Genomic DNA, 19720 nt, shown 5'->3' on the forward strand with positions numbered 1-19720 from the left:
CTACAATCCCCGCGGGGTGTATGGCATACCCATTCTTAAATAGAACCATAAGAAGATTCGATTCATCTGTCGTACTCTAAGAAATAGACGAATCATATACTACATACCCACATATTATATTATACGTGGGTATAGTGAGAGTGACATAACTAGTATGTCGTGATTTTTTATCACTAAAAATGGATAATAATCCACCCTTCAACAAGAAAAACTCTTTTGTTTGTAAGAAAGGAATGAGAGAGATATGGATTAGAAAAAAAATCCCGTTTTTTATTTCTCTTTTATTTCTATAGACCAGACATTTTATTTTATGGGAGAAAAACAAAAGGATTTAGTTCATATTCACGAAGCCCTAGATTTTTGGGCCGAGCTGGATTTGAACCAGCGTAGACATTGTCAACGAATTTATAGTCCGTCCCCATTAACCACTCGGGCATCGACCCAGGAAGAATTTATTCTAGGGTTTTTGCTAATCTATGATTAACCTCCTTTCATAATACTCCCTACCCCCAGGGGAAGTCGAATCCCCGCTGCCTCCTTGAAAGAGAGATGTCCTGAACCACTAGACCATAGGGGCATCACTAGACGATAGGGCCATATACAACCGCTCGTGATTATACTATAATCATAGTATGAGCAGTTTTTTTGAATTGTCAATATACTCGAAAAGTATAACTAGATCCAAAGCAAAGAGTTTTTCTAACTTTTCTGCTATGTTTTCATCTAGGATTTTTTTAGTTGATGGTTAGATTAATTCATGGATCATCCTCTACCTTTTAGGGAAATTCATTTTAAATGTATAGAATAAGAATGGATTACTAAAAGGGATTCTAGATTAGTTCAGTACAGGTAGTTATTTTATTGATCTAAGATAAGATGAAAAAGAGTCCAATTTTTTTTATTTCCATTCCGTGCTTCATTTAGTGTTCAGACCAAAAATGCATTCATCCCGCACTAAGTCATAAAATTCTCTAAAGAGAAAGCTTCAAAAACAAAGAAAAAAGCGAATCAATTTAGTAGAAAAGTACTCTATCAGATTCGAACCAATGACTTACGTCTTAGCACGAGATTACTCTACCACTAATTTAAAAAGCCCTTTATCGGATTTGAACCGATGACTTATGCCTTACCATGGCATTACTCTACCACTGAGTTAAAAGGGCTTTTTATTTAATTCAAAAATTTGCCACTTTGATTTCCCATTATGGGTCTACTGCATAATGTACATATTATATATATATATATAATATATAGAGATATAGAGAGAGACATTATGTATAGATTGTATATGTATTGATATCTTGAGAGCTCAAAATAAAATTAAGAAAAAAAAACATACCCAACTCTTCTTGGTTCATGGTTTTCCGTTTCCGAAGGCTAGTAAAATAGGCGGATTCTGGAACCCCAAGGATTCAATGGTATATGGATATGGAAAATATAAGATTTCCAATCCTAGCGGGAAAAGGCAGGGAACAGATACCCAATAGGATAGGATCCTTGGGAGGAACTTTTGGTAATGGCCTTGATCCTCTATGCTATTTTTTATGTGTTCTTAGTTCTATTGAACTTTTTTGATTCTTTTAAACAAGAATCTAATAAACTAGCATTGAGTCAGTGGAAAAAAGGATAGAGAGGAAAGTGTTAAATGGAGAGAGTCGACTAATCATAGACTTTTAGGATCTTCTTTACATCAGGTAAATCTGTCAGCCCTGTCCGTTTTTTTCTTTAAGTTACGACTCTTTAAGTTACAACTCTTTGCTTCTTACTTCTATCAAGCCATAGGGAAAGTCTATGATGAATTTGGAAAACTCATCTCACTCTTACTCTATGGCTCGGACTTAATGGGGGAAGAAAACATCTTCTATAATTTCTTTTTTGTTCAATTCTGGACAAAAAAGAAAAGGAAAAAAAGGAATTTATAGGGACAGTGTTACCCCCTATAACCCCTAGTTTATATTGTAGGAATAATAAAACAATTTAGCAGTCTGGCACACTTACGTCCTCGCAAAGTAAATAATGATTATTGTAGTCGTAACCGTAGAATAGGATAGGATCCTAATCAAAATAAATACATTTGGTTCAGGCGCTATTAGCAGGGTAAGAAGAGATTTATTTTACAGACGAGAGGGAGAGGGGCTATCTAAATCCTAAAGTAAAGGCGCGCGATCGAAGTAGAAGTACCAATGGCTCAGTGTCATGAACCTTCTCCATTTGATTCAATAAGGGGGAATTAGTCTCCTTGTCAAATGGCTATCCTTGACAAAGGGTACCATGTATACCATAATATACAATGTAGCGGGTATAGTTTAGTGGTAAAAGTGTGATTCGTTCTATTAATAACTGAATTTGAAATGATATACTTAAGGCATCCTTAAGTTTTTTTTAATATTCCGATGAAAACTTTAGTTCTTATAAAGGATTAAATCCTTTTCCTCTCAATAGCATATTGAGGAAGAATATACATTCTGGCGATTTGTACCCAAAAACTAATTTAAATTGCATCCAAAATAAAAATTGGATTATGATATGAGTACAGAGTCGCGAAGCATAATTTTGCATTGGATTTAAGTATTCCAATTTTGAAAATATGAGTAAAGGATCTATGGATGAAGATACAAAAAAGTTGATTTCCAATCGTAACTAAATCTTGTTTTGTTAAAGGATAAGGAAGCCAAATAGCTAAAAACGATAGTTTTGGTTTACTAGAACCATCCGCATATTGTTTCAGCTCGGTGGAAACCCAATTCTTTTCCTCAGGATCTCTTGAATGAAATTAGGGAACGAAGTAAGTAGATTAGATGGATTTAGATAGAATTTCTATCTCCTACTCTATAAGGATCATCTAGAAAGCAGAGAGCTTTGGTTCCATTCAAATAGAAAAGCTGATATAGATGTTAAGTGGTGAGAATATCCATAAAGGAGCCGAATGAAATCAAAATTTCATGTTCGGTTTTGAATTAGAGACGTTAAAAATAATCAACCAACGTCGACTATAACCCCTAGCCTTCCAAGCTAACGATGCGGGTTCGATTCCCGCTACCCGCTCCATTCTGTATAAAAGGAGTATTCTATTTGTCTAGACATGTTAAAGGCTTGTATTCAAGCCTTTTTTGTCCACCAGTTTCTGGTACTACAGAGCGGAGTAGAGCAGTTTGGTAGCTCACGAGGCTCATAACCTTGAGGTCACGGGTTCGATTCCCGTCTCCGCACTTAGCAGTCTCTATAAAAGGAGTATTCTATTTCTCTAGATATGGTAGAGGGGCGTATCCAACCCTTTTTTATTCATTAGTTCCGGGCCCTAGAGGGCAAAATTGAGCAATTTGCGAAGCCACTTGCCTTCACAAAAAGAAGGCGCAAGGCTTCTCCCTACCTTGCAGAAAATAAAAATGAAATGAAAGGGACAGTCTACCTCTCCCTTCCTTTTAAAAATAGTTTGCCCGTTGTTTGTCTCAGTTAATACCCAATTTTGGGGCTCTGTTGGCTAGTTCTATTTCTGCCTCCGGAGCGCCCTCTTTTTTTGAGGGGGATGCAAAGGAAGGGTAAAATAGTAAGGGATACGGCACTAGACTAATACTTAATTAATACTTAATTTAATATAAATAGTTAAACAATTAACTAGACTAAACTTTTTATCATAGTACTTTGATAAATTAAGCGGGCGAGCGGCGGGAATCGAACCCGTATCTTCTCCTTGGCAAGGAGATGTTTTACCATTGAACTACGCTCGCTACGGTATATATTTTATAGCGTATATCCGCTTGGGTCGACCGTCTATATCTGGGTCGACCGTTTCATTTCATTTTCTATTCTATTATATTAGATATTAGAGTTTTCCTTTTTTTATTATCTGTCAATGAATATTATAATGGGAATTTCATAATACTGAAAGAGAAGAGCTAGCAATTCGGAACGCAAATTGCGTTTTAATACGTCTCACTATTCTAATTTTTTAAATGGCCTTTATTATTTCTTTTTTATGGGGTTACTAAATATTAACCAAATTTAATTTAAGAAATGAGAGAATTCAGAATAGCTACGAGAAAGACTAGTCCAATCCATAATGATGTACCGGAAAATACAACATTTTTATTATTTGACCAACCATCAGGAGAAGCAAATACAAGGGGTACACTAATTACTAAGACTGAGGAAGTCGCAATTAATGCAAAAACAACTAATTGGAAAGCAATAGTCATATTTCTAATCCTCCAAGCTACCATCAAATAAAGTTGACTACATATTTGATCCCTCACTTAACCAAAATTGTAAAAAAATACAAGAAGTAGGAGGGGTTTAATCATGAATCCATTGATTCTTCTCTTTAATTAAAATTTATTACTTAACCTCTTTTTTATTTGGATATGGGGGTGAGAGGAGGTTATTTAGTCTTTATTTCACAAGCGGGTATAGCGGATCCTGTATCCGTGTATACAGTATAGAGAGATATATCGAAAAGGAACTTGTATCTGATATCTTTCTAGAGGTTAATAAATATTTTTATTTTTTATATGGCTATGTTCTATTTGTAGGAGTAAAATAAGGATTAGGCGGTGGAGAGATTGCTGAGTGGTTGATAGCTCCGGTCTTGAAAACCGGTATAGTTCTAGGAACTATCGAGGGTTCGAATCCCTCTCTCTCCTTTTGCTTATTGAATACGTTTGTTTCTTTCATTTTTTATTCTATCTCTTATATTTCTTTCATAAAAAGGAATGAATGGCTCGGCTAGATAGAATAACCGAGCCAGAACAGAAAAAAAGTAGAACAGGTATAAATAAGAAAATCTTAGTTAAGAGGGTTCATGTAAAGAACAGGTTCCAAATCACGATCGATTCCCTTTTCAAAACCTGCTGCAGCAGCTCGGGCTCTTCCTGCATGCCATAAATGGCCCACAAAAAAGAAGAATCCTAGAACAAAATGAGAAGTTGATAACCAACTTCTAGGAGAGACATAATTAACTGCATTGATCTCGGTCGCTACGCCACCCATGGAATTTAAAGAGCCTAAAGGAGCGTGGGTCATATATTCTGCTGAGCGCCGTTCTTGCCAAGGTTGTATGTCTTTTTTCAACCTACTCAAGTCCAAACCGTTGGGGCCCCTTAGAGGTTCTAACCATGGAGCACGAAGGTCCCAAAAACGGATAGTTTCCCCTCCAAAGATAACCTCCCCAGTTAGGGAACGCATTAGATATTTCCCTAAACCTGTGGGTCCTTGAGCGGATCCCACATTAGCTCCAAGACGCTGGTCTCTAACTAGAAAAGTAAATGCTTGAGCTTGAGAAGCTTCTGGCCCGGTGGGTCCATAAAACTCACTCGGATAAGCTCTATTATTGAACCATACAAAACAACAAGCGATAAAACCAAAGACAGATAAAGCAGCTAAACTATAAGACAAGTAAGCTTCTCCAGACCATACAAATGCACGGCGAGCCCATGCGAAGGGTTTGGTTAAAATATGCCAAATTCCCCCAAATACACAAATAAAACCCAACCATACATGTCCACCAATTATATCTTCTAAATCATCTACACTAACAATCCACCCTTCTCCCCCAAAAGGAGATTTTAGTAAATAACCAAATATAACACTGGGACTAAGGGTCAAATTGGTAATTTTTCTTACATCTCCCCCCCAGGGGCCCAGGTATCATATACACCGCCAAAATAAAGAGCCTTGAGTACTATAAGAAAAGCACCTAGACCTAACAAAATTAAGTGAATACCCAAAATTGTAGTCATTTTATTTCTATCTTTCCAGACATAACCAAAGAATGGAAAAGATTCTTCAAGAGTCTCGGGTCCCAGAAGCGCGTGATAAATGCCACCGAAGCCTAAGACTGCGGAGGAAATTAGGTGAAGTACGCCAGATACAAAGTATGGAAATGTATCTAGAACTTCCCCCCTGGCCCTACTCCCCAACCTAGAGTAGCTAAGTGTGGAAGTAAAATCAACCCTTGTTCATACATGGGCTTTTCTGGTACCAAATGGGCCACTTCAAATAGGTTCATTGCTCTGGCCCAGAATACGATTAATCCAGCATGGGCTACTTGAGCTCCAAGTAGTTTACCAGACAAATTGATAAGTCTGGCATTCCCAGCCCACCAAGCAAAGCCGGTGGTTTCTTGGTCACGACCAGCTAAAACGAAAGTTCCATTAAAGAGCGTTTCAACGTGGTAGAACCTCCTCAGGGAATATAAGATTTTCATGAGGCTGATCCTAAGCTGCCATCCACGCACGAATACCCTCGTTTAAAAGAATATTTTTGGTGTAGAAAGTCTTGAATTCAGGATCTTCCGCTGCACGGATTTCTTGGGAAACAAAGTCATAGGCACGTAAGTTCAGAGCCAAGCCAACTACGCCAATAGCACTCATCCATAAACCGGTGACGGGTACAAATAGCATAAAGAAATGTAACCAACGTTTATTGGAAAAAGCAACACCAAAGATTTGGGACCAAAAGCGGTTAGCAGTGACCATTGAATAAGTTTCTTCAGCTTGAGTTCGGTTAAAAGCACGAAAGGTATTTGCACCATCACCGTCCTCAAATAGAGTGTTTTCTATGGTTGCTCCATGAATAGCGCATAGCAGAGCCGCGCCTAATACTCCGGCAACTCCCATCATATGAAATGGGTTCAACGTCCAATTATGAAATCCTTGGAAGAAAAGGATGAATCGAAATATCGCTGCTACGCCAAAACTCGGCGCAAAGAACCAACCAGATTGCCCCAGTGGATAAATAAGGAATACCGAAACAAAAACAACAATTGGACCAGAGAATGAGATTGCATTATAAGGCCGCAATTGAACAGACCGAGCAAGTTCAAATTGGCGTAACATGAAACCTATTAGTGCAAAAGCCCCGTGGAGAGCTACAAAAGTCCATAGACCGCCTAATTGACACCAACGAGTAAAATCTCCTTGTGCTTCTGGCCCCCATAGTAGCAACAAAGAGTGTGCTAAACTATTGGCAGGGGTAGAAACTGCTGCGGTTGAGAAATTACAACCTTCCAAATAGGAACTTGCCAATCCATGGGTATACCAAGAAGTTACAAAAGTTGTCCGTGTAAACCAACCCCCTAAAGCAAAATAAGCACAAGGAAAGAGCAATAGGCCAGACCATCCTACAAAAACGAAACAGTCCCTTCGTAACCAGTCATCCATAGTATCAAATAGATCATTTTCTTCTTTAGGAACTCTACCAAGGGCTATAGTCATAGTGATCCTCCTATTCAATTACTTCAACCATTTCCGAGCACCTCATATCACTTTCCAAGGCATATGATAGTTTTATATCTGTGGACGATTTCTTTCTCGTTCAATGCCCTTTTTCAATGGTCTCGAAGAGAGAAATTTTCCATTTTTATCTATGGAGTCACAACCGAGGTCGTTGTAAATCCATGAATTTGATTCGATTTGTTTTTCTTATCTTATACTTATAGAAATAAACCTTTGAATTCAGCATTATTCCAAGACTCCTACTTCAAAGTCTATCTTTTAAGGGAAAAATGAAAATAAAAGTAACCCCTTTTTTCCCATTCCCTCTCTATTGCATGGGGGGAAGAACTAAAATGGAGGATTCTGAAAAAAAAGACCTTCGAAATCAATTTTTATGTGTAGCGCAAAGGAGTTGCGATTTCTTCTTATTCCTATAGAACATCTAGTAACAAGAATATGAAATCGTAAATAGCGAAAAATTCTTGTCTTGCGCGGTCTAAGTCTAAGGAAATACGAAAAATTCGCTTATACAATTTCATCTACGTCGAATTTATATATCAGAATAGCGGATAGAGGCATCATTCAAGGAGTCAGGTCTACTTACTTTATGCTTCTTTCCAATTTTATGGTGGATTTGATAAGAACCCTTTTTGCTTTCTTGATAAATAATCGACAAAAAAGCGTTTTTTTATATATAGCTTGTTTTATTATAATTATAACAAGTCCTATATGGAAATGCCCGCTAAAGAGAAAATCTATTTGATTGTCTATCGGTCAATATCGATTTTTACAAAGAAAAAACAAGAATTTTCTTCTTTTTTTTATTAACATTAAGAAAAAATAATATAACTAAAATGGAATTGGCAATATAATTTTTATAGACTTTTGAAAGAAAAAAGGGGTTTTTTGCAACCGTTATTTCTTATTTCTTGCCTATATCATATCACGGAAACCTTTCGCTTTGGAACGTGGAGAGATGGCTGAGTGGACTAAAGCGGCGGATTGCTAATCCGTTGTACATTTTTTTTGTACCGAGGGTTCAAATCCCTCTCTTTCCGCTCCCTTGGATCATTTGGGACTTTCAAACTGGAACGAATTCTGACCCCTGGATTTTCTCATAGATAAATGTACGAAACAAATCCAATTTGTAAGAAATTTTTTTTGAATTTTTACTCCTCGCGTCCAGGATTCCGTCCTGGATCATTAGATAAGAATCCAAAGATAAAGAGTGAAACAAAGAATATCACTACTGTATAAACAAAAAAATTGAGAGTAAGCATTACATAATCTCCAAGATTTTTTTTAAGGAATAGATTACCAGTTTTACCTTACCACACGGATCCACTAGGATGGTTTTTTTTTATACCTAAAAATGCAAAAATGAATTCTGGAAAAAAATTGCAAGAATTCATTTATAATAAGAACTCTTATCAATAGCAAAAATAGGGTTAGGTGGTATTGAATAGGTATTGTGTAGGTACCTAAAGGTACCTCCTCTACCTAGGTGCAGGGGAGTAGAAAGGCTGATCCAAATTTATTGCTGTAGCTACCCATTCAATGTAGAATAATTTCAATTTTAGAATTGAGGGTTCATAATATAAAAATATAAAACTTCTCGGCTTTTACCCATTTTTTTTTTGGAATGAACACATCATTCAATTTGGCATACAGAGTACTAAAGATTTCATCGAAAACTTACAGCAGCTTGCCAAACAAAGGCTAATAGAAAAAAGAATAGAGGTATAACATGCATAATATCCATGATTGGATTGAAAATAGCATAAGCTTCGGGCAATTTGGCAAAGAAAAAACTAGTAGGATAAAGAACAGAATTAAAACAGATACAGGTTAAACTAAGTATATTAGGTATAACAAGCATTTCATTCTTGTAGAGTAAATAATTGGATTTTGATTGAGTTATTTTTTTAAGGGAAAGAAGGAAAAGGCAGATTCAAAATCTTTTTTTCTTCGGACTTTCCCAAACACAAAATACCTCCTTGTATTCGCACTCTCAAATGAGAGTGGAATAAATTCGACTTTCATATAATATCTTAATAGAATTCCATGTAATGATCAATGCATTTTTTTGATTCTATATTATCCGCATGTCTAGAATACTAGCAAGAGAATATCTCTTCTTTATTTATGTAATTGAAATGGTATTGACGAATAACAAATAAACATAATAGTGTTTATTAGTGTCGCATAAAACCCGAAATGGGGCGTGGCCAAGTGGTAAGGCAGTGGGTTTTGGTCCCGTTACTCGGAGGTTCGAATCCTTCCATCCCAGATTGTTTCTGATGAAACAAACGGTGAAATCATATAGTACTCCGTATGAGACAAAAGTTTATTAAAGAGAATAATGATATCTTATGTTTTCTTAGAAAACATAATAAAGTCTTAAGTCCAGTCAAATTGACTACCTTTATTTTCATGAAAAAAATGGGATCTAGCAAGCACATTCAGGATATGCCTCTACTATGATCACTTAATAATCACTTAATCATATTTTTTTCTTCCTTTTGGTCTTCAAGTCGAAGAAGTACCAAAAACAATTAACTACCAAAAACTTTCAATCTATTCATTGGAATAGTTTATTTAGTTATTATAGTTAATTGTTTTTGGTACGAAAAAAATATATTATTAATAGAATTCTAATTCTAGTAATTAAATGAATTAAACTTTTTTGGAGGTTGATAGTTTATTTATTGAGGAAGAGTCAATCCTTCTCTTCTCACTTCAAGATTGATCATCTCGAGCCATCCGTTGAGGGTGGAAATTTAATAATAAATAAGTTTTAAGCAAACTTGTTTAGTCGTCTTTTTCTATGTTTCATTCATATGATAGAATTCGAATATGGGTTTAAATAAATTGGATCTTGGCGGAGGCTTCCCGGATAAATACTTACTTTCTTTTATCCATATTGCTCCATAGATAGCAAGTTTTAATTTTAATTAGTATACAAAAAACAAAACCAATGACTATTCATGATTCCATCCATATTGGATCAATTTTCTATACCACTTTGCAATGAAAAGAGGAATGTTTGTTATGGTAAAACTTCGTTTAAAACGATGTGGTAGAAAGCAACGTGCGACTTGAAGGAGATGATCGATTGTGGATTTTGCTATCCATCATTTTCCATAGTAATGAAAATGCTCTTGGCTCGACATAGCCTGTTCTATTCGTTCCGAACCAAATTTGCGCAGGGTTTAAGTAACATAGTACACGATGGAGCTCGAGAGGACAGAGTTTATTTTTTATCAAGGGAAAGAATCTAGGGTTAGTGAAAACTAATAAATTAGGCCAACTTTGTCAGTCCATCCTTAATATAGAAATAAATCGAAAGGTTAAAATAAGAAGAAAGTCCAATAAAAGTATATCAGAATCAACCCCCCTTATTAGATTTCTATAGAAGAGATAAATGCTTTATCGAAGGAAATAAGAAAAAAGGGTATGTTGCTACTCTTTTGAATGAAAAAAATAGGAATTCCCGAAGTAATGTCTAAACCCAAGGATTTCACAAATCAAAGATAAAGGATTCCAGAACAAGTAAACACAATTTTCAATTGTCTCAACAACAGAGTTGGATCAGAATAAGGAATAAAAGTCAATTCGTTCGAAATGAGACAAAGAAAAGAGTTTAAAGACGACTCAAATTTTTTTGAAGGATTTTGCCTTCGAAGTTTCTCAGGCAGAATTAGCCAACTTGAGTCATGAGTATAAATGAAATTTGTTTTTTTTGTAAGGAAATTAATGGACGTCATAGTCTAATTTCTATTATTATCGACAGAAATTCGAATCATTTTCTCGAGCCGTATGAGGAGAAAACCTCCTATACGTTTCTAGGGGGGCGTTGTTTATCTACATCTATCCCAATAAGCTGTCTATCGAATCGTTGCAATTGATGTTCGATCTCGAAGAGAAGGAAGAGATCTCCGAAAAGTAGGTTTTTATGATCCGATAAAGAATCAAACTTGTTTAAATGTTCCAGCTATTCTCTATTTTCTTGAAAAGGGTGCTCAACCGACAAGAACTGTTTATGATATTTTAAGGAAGGCAGAATTCTTTAAAGAAAAAGAAAGAACTTTGAGTTAATTGAAGAACTAAATGAATAAAAAAGTAGGATAGGAGAAGATTATTAGTATTCCTCGTTGTCTAATTATTTAGACACAATTTACCTCTTTCTTAATCCTATTTGGATTTATATCGTGCCAATCCAACATAAGCCCCTATTTTATTTACTTTTTCTATCTAATTTGTTTTCTTACCATTGTATTTCCATTGACAAAGGTCTATTGAACAAATAGAATTTGTAGATAGATGGGTCTCTTTATCCTCACTCCATATTTAATTTTTCTGCTTACACTTCGCTCAAATGATAAGGGTGTTCCTCTTGCATGTATTCTCATACAATATACTATATTTTTTTTAATAAAAATCGCTAAAAAAAGGAGAATTTGGCCATCGTGATTAGGGTCGCTCTTTTTTTCACTTTAGTGGAATTTAACCGGACCTGTTCGTTTTGCCATTTGAGTGTTTTTCATGGTCGATAAAATCTTTCTTTTGATGTCTTGCTAGTTCAATGTTTTGACAGAAGCGCGCGGTGTAATTCCATTGATTTTTGGATTTCGATCGTATCTAAGATCCTTTTTTTATCTGGGTTGCTAACTCAATGGTAGAGTACTCAGCTTTTAAGTGCGACTATGATCTTTTACACATTTGGATGAAACAACAAATTCGTCCAGACTCTTGGTAGAGTCTAGAAGACCACGACTAATCCTCAAAGGTAATGAATGGAAAAAATAGCATGTCTAAATAAAATCAATCTTTTTTGAATGGAATCCAAAATTACGATTTTCTGGGTCTAGTGAATAAATGGATAGAGCGTGGCTCCAATTCTGGTAAAATAAAAAGCAACGAGCTTAACTTCCTAATTGGAAGGATTCCCCGCTCTAATTAGACGTTAAAAATAGATTAGTGCCGGATGTGGGGAAAGGTTGGGTTTTCCTATGAGTGGACCCTTTATTTTTTCTTTTTTTTAGAAATCCTAATTATTCTTGATTATGGATTGAATAAGGGATGTTATGGATTGAATGTGTAAAAGAAGCAGTATATTGATAAAGAGGCTGTATTCCAAAGTCAAAAGAGCGATTGGCCTGCAAAAATAAAAAACTTGTTCTGTTCTTTTTTGTAATTTAGAACAAACATAAAATTATTCGGTAGAAAAGGAGCGGAAAAAGATCCGTGGATTCGACTCCCTTTCTTTCCAGGGTTTGTATTAAAAATGCAACACCCTGTTCTGACCATATTGCACTATGTATCATCATTCGATAAACCGAGAAATGCTTCTTCTCTCTGATTCAAGTAGAAATACAAATGGAAAAATTCGAAGGGTATTCAGAAAAACAGAAATCTCGTCAACAATACTTTGTCTACCCACTTCTCTTTCAGGAGTATATTTATGCATTTTCTCATGATTATGGATTAAACGGTTCTGAACCTGTGGAAATAGTTAGTTGGAATAACAAGAAATTTAGTTCACTACTTGTGAAACGTTTAATTATTCGAATGTATCAGCAGAATTTTTGGATAACTCGGTTAATCATCCTAACCAAGATCGATTATTGGATTACAGTTTTTTTTTATTCTGAGTTTTATTCTCAGATTCTATCTGAGGGGTTTGCGATTGTTGTGGAAATCCCATTCTCGCTACGGGAATTATCTTGTCCGAAAGAAAAAGAAATACCAAAGTTTCAGAATTTACGCTCTATTCATTCAATATTTCCCTTTTTAGAAGACAAATTTTTGCATTTGGATTATCTATCACATATAGAAATACCCTATCCTATCCATTTGGTAATCTTGGTTCAACTCCTTCAATACCGTATCCAAGATGTTCCATCTTTGCATTTATTGCGATTCTTTCTCAACTACTATTCGAATTGGAATAGTTTTATTACTTCAATGAAATCCATTCTTTTTTTCAAAAAGAAAATAAAAGACTAGTTAAATTCCTATATAACTCTTATGTATCAGAATATGAATTTTTCTTGTTGTTTCTTCATAAACAATCTTCTTGCTTACCATTAGCATATTCTGGAACTTTTCTGGAACGAATCCACTTTTCTAGGAAGATGGAACATTTTGGGATAATGTACCCTGGTTTTTCTCGGAAAACCTTATGGTTCTTTATGGATCCTCTTATACATTATGTTCGATATCAAGGAAAGGCAATTCTTGCATCAAAAGGCAGTTTTTTTTGAAAAAGAAATGGAAATGCTACCTTATCAATTTCTGGCAATATTATTTCTTTTTTTGGACTCAGCCGCGAAGAATCCATATAAACCAATTAGCAAACTCTTGCTTCGATTTTATGGGATACCTTTCAAGTGTACCAAAAAGTCCTTTGTTGGTAAGGAATCAAATGCTGGAGAATTCATTTCTCATAGATACTCGAATGAAAAAATTCGATACCATAGTCCCCGCTACTCTCCTCATAGGATACTTATCAAAAGCTCAATTTTGTACTGGATCGGGGCATCCTATTAGTAAACCCATTTGGACGGATTTATCAGATTGGGATATTCTTGATCGATTTGGTCGGATATGTAGAAATCTTTTTCATTATCATAGTGGATCTTCGAAAAAACGGACTTTGTATCGACTAAAGTATATACTTCGACTTTCATGCGCTAGAACTTTAGCTCGTAAACATAAAAGCACGGTACGAACTTTTATGCAACGATTGGGTTCGGCATTTTTAGAAGAATTTTTTACGGAAGAAGAGCAAGTTTTTTCTTTGATGTTCACCAAAACAACTCTTTTTTCTTTCAGTGGATCACACACTGAGCGTATTTGGTATTTGGATATTATAGGTATCAATGACCTGGTCAACCCTCTTAATTAATCATTAGACAAAACTAATAAATAGGAAAGGGTTGATAAATGATCAAGAAAAAACTTTCATATTTTTCATTCTGAAATGTTCCTTCTATTATAATAAAGAGTAGGTGAATCAACTTACTAATTAAAAAATTAGTAGAACTTCCTCTTTGGAATAGAATATTGGCTATTTCTACATAGGGAAAGTCGTGTGCAATGAAAAATGCAAGCACGATTTGGGGAGGGATTTTTCTCTATTGTAACAAGGAAGAATTATCTACTCCATCCGACTAGTTCCAGGTTCGAGTCCCGGGCAACCCATATAGAAAAGACCCATCAAAGTTTTTAACTTTTACTCACTTCATTTACAAATACAAAATTATTGGTTTGGTTAATTTATTTATATGGATAGCCAATCTTTGGGCTGACTTGGTTGACATTGGTATATAGTCTATGTTATACTGTTAAATAACAAGCCTTCTATTATCTATATTCTAGTTAATACGTGTGCTTGGGAGTCCTTGCAATTTGAATAAACCAAGATCTTACCATGACTGCAATTTTAGAGAGACGCGAAAGTACAAGCCTGTGGGGTCGCTTCTGCAACTGGATAACTAGCACTGAAAATCGTCTTTACATCGGATGGTTCGGTGTTTTGATGATCCCTACCTTATTGACCGCAACTTCTGTATTTATTATCGCCTTCATCGCTGCCCCTCCAGTAGATATTGATGGTATTCGCGAGCCTGTTTCTGGTTCTTTACTTTATGGAAACAATATTATCTCTGGTGCTATTATTCCTACTTCTGCGGCGATCGGATTGCACTTTTACCCAATTTGGGAAGCTGCATCTGTTGATGAGTGGTTATACAATGGTGGTCCTTATGAGCTAATTGTTCTACACTTCTTACTTGGTGTAGCTTATTATATGGGTCATGAGTGCGAACTTAGTTTCCGTCTGGGTATGCGTCCTTGGATTGCTGTTGCATATTCAACTCCTGTTGCAGCTGCTACTGCTGTTTTCTTGATTTACCCTATTGGTCAAGGAAGCTTTTCTGATGGTATGCCTTTAGGAATCTCTGGTACTTTCAACTTTATGATTGTATTCCAGGCAGAGCACAACATCCTTATGCATCCATTCCACATGTTAGGTGTAGCTGGTGTATTCGGCGGTTCCCTATTCAGTGCTATGCATGGTTCCTTGGTAACCTCTAGTTTGATCAGGGAAACTACTAAAAATGAATCTGCTAATGAGGGTTACAAATTTGGTCAAGAGGAAGAGACTTATAATATTGTGGATGCTCATGGTTATTTTGGCCGATTAATCTTCCAATATGCTAGTTTCAACAACTCTCGTTCTTTACACTTCTTCTTGGCTGCTTGGCCTGTAGTAGGAATCTGGTTCACTGCTTTAGGTATTAGTACTATGGCTTTCAACCTAAATGGTTTCAATTTCAACCAATCTGTAGTTGATAGTCAAGGCCGCGTTATTAATACTTGGGTTGATATCATCAACCGTGCTAACCTTGGTATGGAAGTAATGCACGAACGTAATGCTCACAACTTCCCTCTAGACTTAGCTGCTGTTGAAGTTCCAACTATTAATGGATAAGGTTTTTCTGCTAACATATAAGAATTTTTGAAGAAAGAAAAGACAAAAATACCCAATATCTTGTTCTAGCAAGATATTGGGTATTTTGAATCTTTTTTTTCTTCTTAATCTTTCTATTCAGAATTCAGTTAACGGCGAGATTTAGTATCCTTTCTTGCATTTTCATAACTCGTAAAATGCCGAGTAGGCACGAATTCTCCCAATTTGCGACCTACCATAGGATTTGTTATGTAAATAGGTATATGTTCCTTTCCATTGTGAATCGCAATTGTATCGCCAACCATTGTGGGTAGAATGCTAGATGCCCGGGACCACGTTAATATTGTTTCTTTCTCCTCCTTCATATTGACCTTTTCTATCTTTGCCAATAAATGATGAGCTACAAAAGGATTCGTTTTTTTTTGTGTCACAGCTGATTACTCCTTTTTTCCTTTTTAAAGAGTGGCATTCTATGTCCAATATCTCGATCGAAGTACGGAGGTTAGAATAAATAGAATAATGATCAACGGAAAAAAGAAAAAAAATCCTTTAGCTGGATAAGGGGCGGATGTAGCCAAGTGGATCAAGGCAGTGGATTGTGAATCCACCATGCGCGGGTTCAATTCCCGTCGTTCGCCCATCGCATTATTGCAAATTCCAAAAATGCAATTTTCCATATTCCTAGTTACGTATTTACTTACGGCGACGAAGAATAAAACTATCGCTATATTTTTTCCTTTTCCTAGTTCTTCTTCCAAGCACAGGATAACCCCAAGGGGTTGTGGTTTTTTTCTACCAATGGGAGCTTTCCCTTCACCGCCCCCATGGGGGTGGTCCACAGGGTTCATAACTACCCCTCTTACTACGGGGCGTTTACCTAGCCAACACTTAGATCCGGCTCTACCCAAACTTTTTTGGTTCACCCCAACATTACCCACTTGTCCGACTGTTGCTAAGCAATTTTGGGATACTAAACGGACCTCCCCAGATGGTAATCTTAAAGTGGCCGATTTACCCTCTTTTGCAATGAGTTTCGCTACAGCACCTGCTGCTCTAGCTAATTGCCCACCCCTTCCACGTGTGATTTCTATGTTATGCATGGCCGTGCCTAAGGGCATATCGGTTGAAGTAGATTCTTCTTTTCTCTCAAAAAACCCCTTCCCAAACTGTACAAGCTTCTTCCAAAGCATACGACTTTCTAGATGTATATGACGATCTCTAGACAGATGGATCTTATATGAATCATATGATGAAGTACCACATGAGTGGATATATAGGAAAGGAATCCAAATCTGCCGAATCGCTCATGTTATGATCTTCTACATCCTAGGTCTCTGCGTTCCGTCATCTGGCTTATGTTCTTCATGTAGCATTCAGATCGAATGACTCTATGAAATTACGTCGATACTTCCACATATTATGGGTAACGTAGGAGACATCCCTATTTTCCCCCGGGGGTCTTAATTACCACTGCTTAGCTTTCAGTTTGCCTCTGGCCATCAAATTAAATGTGAATAACCCGTCCTCCTCTCTTTGAAACAAGGGGCGCTTCCGGTTCTGTGCGTGCTTCAAACAATTTCGTCTTCTCCATATTACCATATCTCTAGAGTCAATAATTTTCTATGAGGAACTACTGAACTCAATCACTTGCTGTCGTTACTCAACAGTTTTCTGTTGAGGTCTATCCCATAGAGGTAGTCAAATTGGATCAGTGATCGATTTCTAGGTTTCGTCGTAAACCTAATTGGTTACTCCCAATTACGTAAATCAATAGTTCAAACCGCACTCAAAGGTAGGGCATTTCCCATTGATATAGGAACTTTTGTACCAGAAACAATAGCATCTCCAATTATAGCCCCTCTGGGATGTAAAATATATCTCTTCTCACCATCCCAATAGTGTATGAGACAAATGTATGCATTTCGATTAGGGTCGTATTCTATGGTTACGATTCTACCAGATATGTCTTTTTGATTCCGTCGAAAATCTATTTTACGGTATAGGCGCTTATGACCTCCCCCTCTATGCCTTGTGGTAATGATTCCTCTGGAATTACGACCTTTACCACAACGGTGCCGTCCATGGATCAAATTATTTCGTGGATTGGATTTCACTTGCCTGTCTACGGTTCCCTTGCGTGTGCTCGGGATAGGTGTTTTGTATAAATGTTTCACCGTATTATTAAGTATTCTCCTTTAGTTTTTTTCTCTATCTAGAAGTGGAATAGAATAACCCGGTTGAAGGGTAATGATCATACGTCTGTAATGCATTGTATGGCCCAGAATAGGTCCTATTCTTCTACCTTTTCCAGGTAGTCGATGGCAATTCACAACTACCACCTTAACACCAAAGAAGAGTTCGACCCAATGCTTTATTTCTGTCTTAGTGAATCCCGATTCGACATTAAAAGTATATTGATTCTTTCCCAATAAACGAAGACTTTTTTCTGTAAATACTGCGTATTTGATTCCATCCATAAATCGACTTTCCCTCCTATGCTCTGAGTTCCAGTATCGATAAGAATTCGAGTTCTTATTGTTCTTATGTTATGGTTTGAATATACCATACCAATTCGTTATGTATGGATGATGGATGAGATTCCATGGATAGAGAGCCAGTTCCAATAGACTTATGGAATGTTCCCGTTCGTGTGCATCGAGCAGGAATTGAACCCGCAAATTTACCAACTATAAGTTGGGCGCTTTAACCATTCAGCCATGGATGCTTAACAGGGATCATCGTACATCGTAAATAACCAATTTTCATATAGAAAGACATATCATAGAAAAATGAAATCGAAAATATTCCGAGATGGCAAATATTCGGAGATGACTATGAAAACACCTCTCTGGATCCTCGAATTGAAAGAGAGATTGAGAGGGATCAAGAATCCTAATTCTCGCTATTTGGAATGGATCCAATTCTATTGAGTCTGACTCATAGTGATCATTTCTCTTTAGCAAAGAATGACCTTGGTTATCAAAGGATTGAACAACTGGGATCCATTTCCTTATGATACCTAGTTGGCATTGATAACAAGGATCTAATGAATTATGAGTTTAATAGATCCTCTTTAGCAGAAAGACGTATATTCCTTGCTCATTATCAGACAATCACTTATTCCCAAACCTCGTGTGGGACTAATCGTTTTCATTTACCATCTCATGGAAAACCCTTTTCGTTCCGTTTAGCCCTATCGAGTATTACGATTTTCCTTCCATTAAGGTACGAGGGCTTCTTATTCCACAAGAACGAAAGCACCTTTTCATTCTTTCATATACTAGGGGTTTTTACTTGGAAAAGACAATGTTCCATACTAAAGGATTCGGGTCCATAACCACGAGTTCCAGTGCACTAGATCTTGTAGCACTTAGCAACGAGGGCCTATCCATTAGTATTCCACATAAGAAATCCATTCTAGAAAAAAATACAATTAGATTAGCTCTTCATAGACAAACTTGGGGTTTGCGAGCCAAGGTAAGATCGGCTCGGGATCATGGGACCCTTTTCTATCAGATAGGAGGGGCTCTTGTACAAAATAGACTTACTAAGTAATAACCCCATAGAATCTATCTATATAAAGATAAAGAGGCAATCGTGTCAGGAAGCGGGTTTTTCTTTGGCCAAAAGGTACTTCGAACTTGGAACGAGCATGAAGAGATTAACGAGACTTCTTTCTCTTTTGAGTTTTTCTGGCGGACCTGCCGTGCAAGATCTTTGGTCTTCCCCTGGAACCGATGAAAAAAAGTGGATCGCTTCTTATGTACTCGCTCAGAATGATTCTTCTCTATCTATAGTTCATGGCCTATTAGAAGTAGAAGGTGCTCTGGTGCAATCCTTACCGACAGAAAAAGATTGCAGTCAGGTTGATAATAGTCGAGTGACATTACTTCGTCGGTCCGAACTAAGGAATCTGTTATAAATGTTTTGAAATGGATATTGTTCTCTCTTTGATCAGGGATTGCTATATGAAAAGAAGTGGAGTTTGAAAAAGGGAACGGAATGCTCAAACCGGAACTGCTAGAGGAACGAA

At 36.6% G+C, this 19720-nt stretch overlaps 1 protein-coding gene and 5 non-coding genes across 6 annotated transcripts; 4 read left to right on the top strand and 2 right to left on the bottom strand.

Moving 5' to 3' along the window:
• Positions 1–361: 361 nt before the first annotated feature.
• TRNAY-AUA lies at positions 362–443 on the bottom strand. Its single transcript has one exon. It is a non-coding gene; the product is annotated as a tRNA-Tyr (tRNA).
• Positions 444–1091: 648 nt separating this feature from the next.
• On the bottom strand, positions 1092–1163 carry TRNAT-GGU. The gene has a single exon. It is a non-coding gene; the product is annotated as a tRNA-Thr (tRNA).
• A 1973-nt stretch (positions 1164–3136) lies between these two features.
• Positions 3137–3210, top strand: TRNAM-CAU. The gene has a single exon. It is a non-coding gene; the product is annotated as a tRNA-Met (tRNA).
• Positions 3211–4552: 1342 nt separating this feature from the next.
• Positions 4553–4640, top strand: TRNAS-UGA. Its single transcript has one exon. It is a non-coding gene; the product is annotated as a tRNA-Ser (tRNA).
• A 3541-nt stretch (positions 4641–8181) lies between these two features.
• TRNAS-GCU lies at positions 8182–8269 on the top strand. The gene has a single exon. It is a non-coding gene; the product is annotated as a tRNA-Ser (tRNA).
• Positions 8270–14480: 6211 nt separating this feature from the next.
• LOC123428421 (photosystem II protein D1-like) lies at positions 14481–15820 on the top strand. Its single transcript, XM_045112620.1, has one exon. The coding sequence runs from the start codon at positions 14647–14649 to the stop codon at positions 15706–15708; it is 1062 nt and encodes a 353-aa protein (XP_044968555.1). The 5' UTR covers positions 14481–14646; the 3' UTR covers positions 15709–15820.
• The last annotated feature ends 3900 nt before the right edge of the window (positions 15821–19720 follow it).

Source organism: Hordeum vulgare, chromosome 2H, assembly GCF_904849725.1.
Source record: "Hordeum vulgare subsp. vulgare chromosome 2H, MorexV3_pseudomolecules_assembly, whole genome shotgun sequence".
NCBI classification, from domain to species: domain Eukaryota; kingdom Viridiplantae; phylum Streptophyta; class Magnoliopsida; order Poales; family Poaceae; genus Hordeum; species Hordeum vulgare.

Excerpts from the sequence above, each read along its gene's own strand:
- LOC123428421 (XM_045112620.1), top strand. The coding sequence starts at position 14,647 with ATGACTGCAATTTTAGAGAGACGCGAAAGTACAAGCCTGTGGGGTCGC.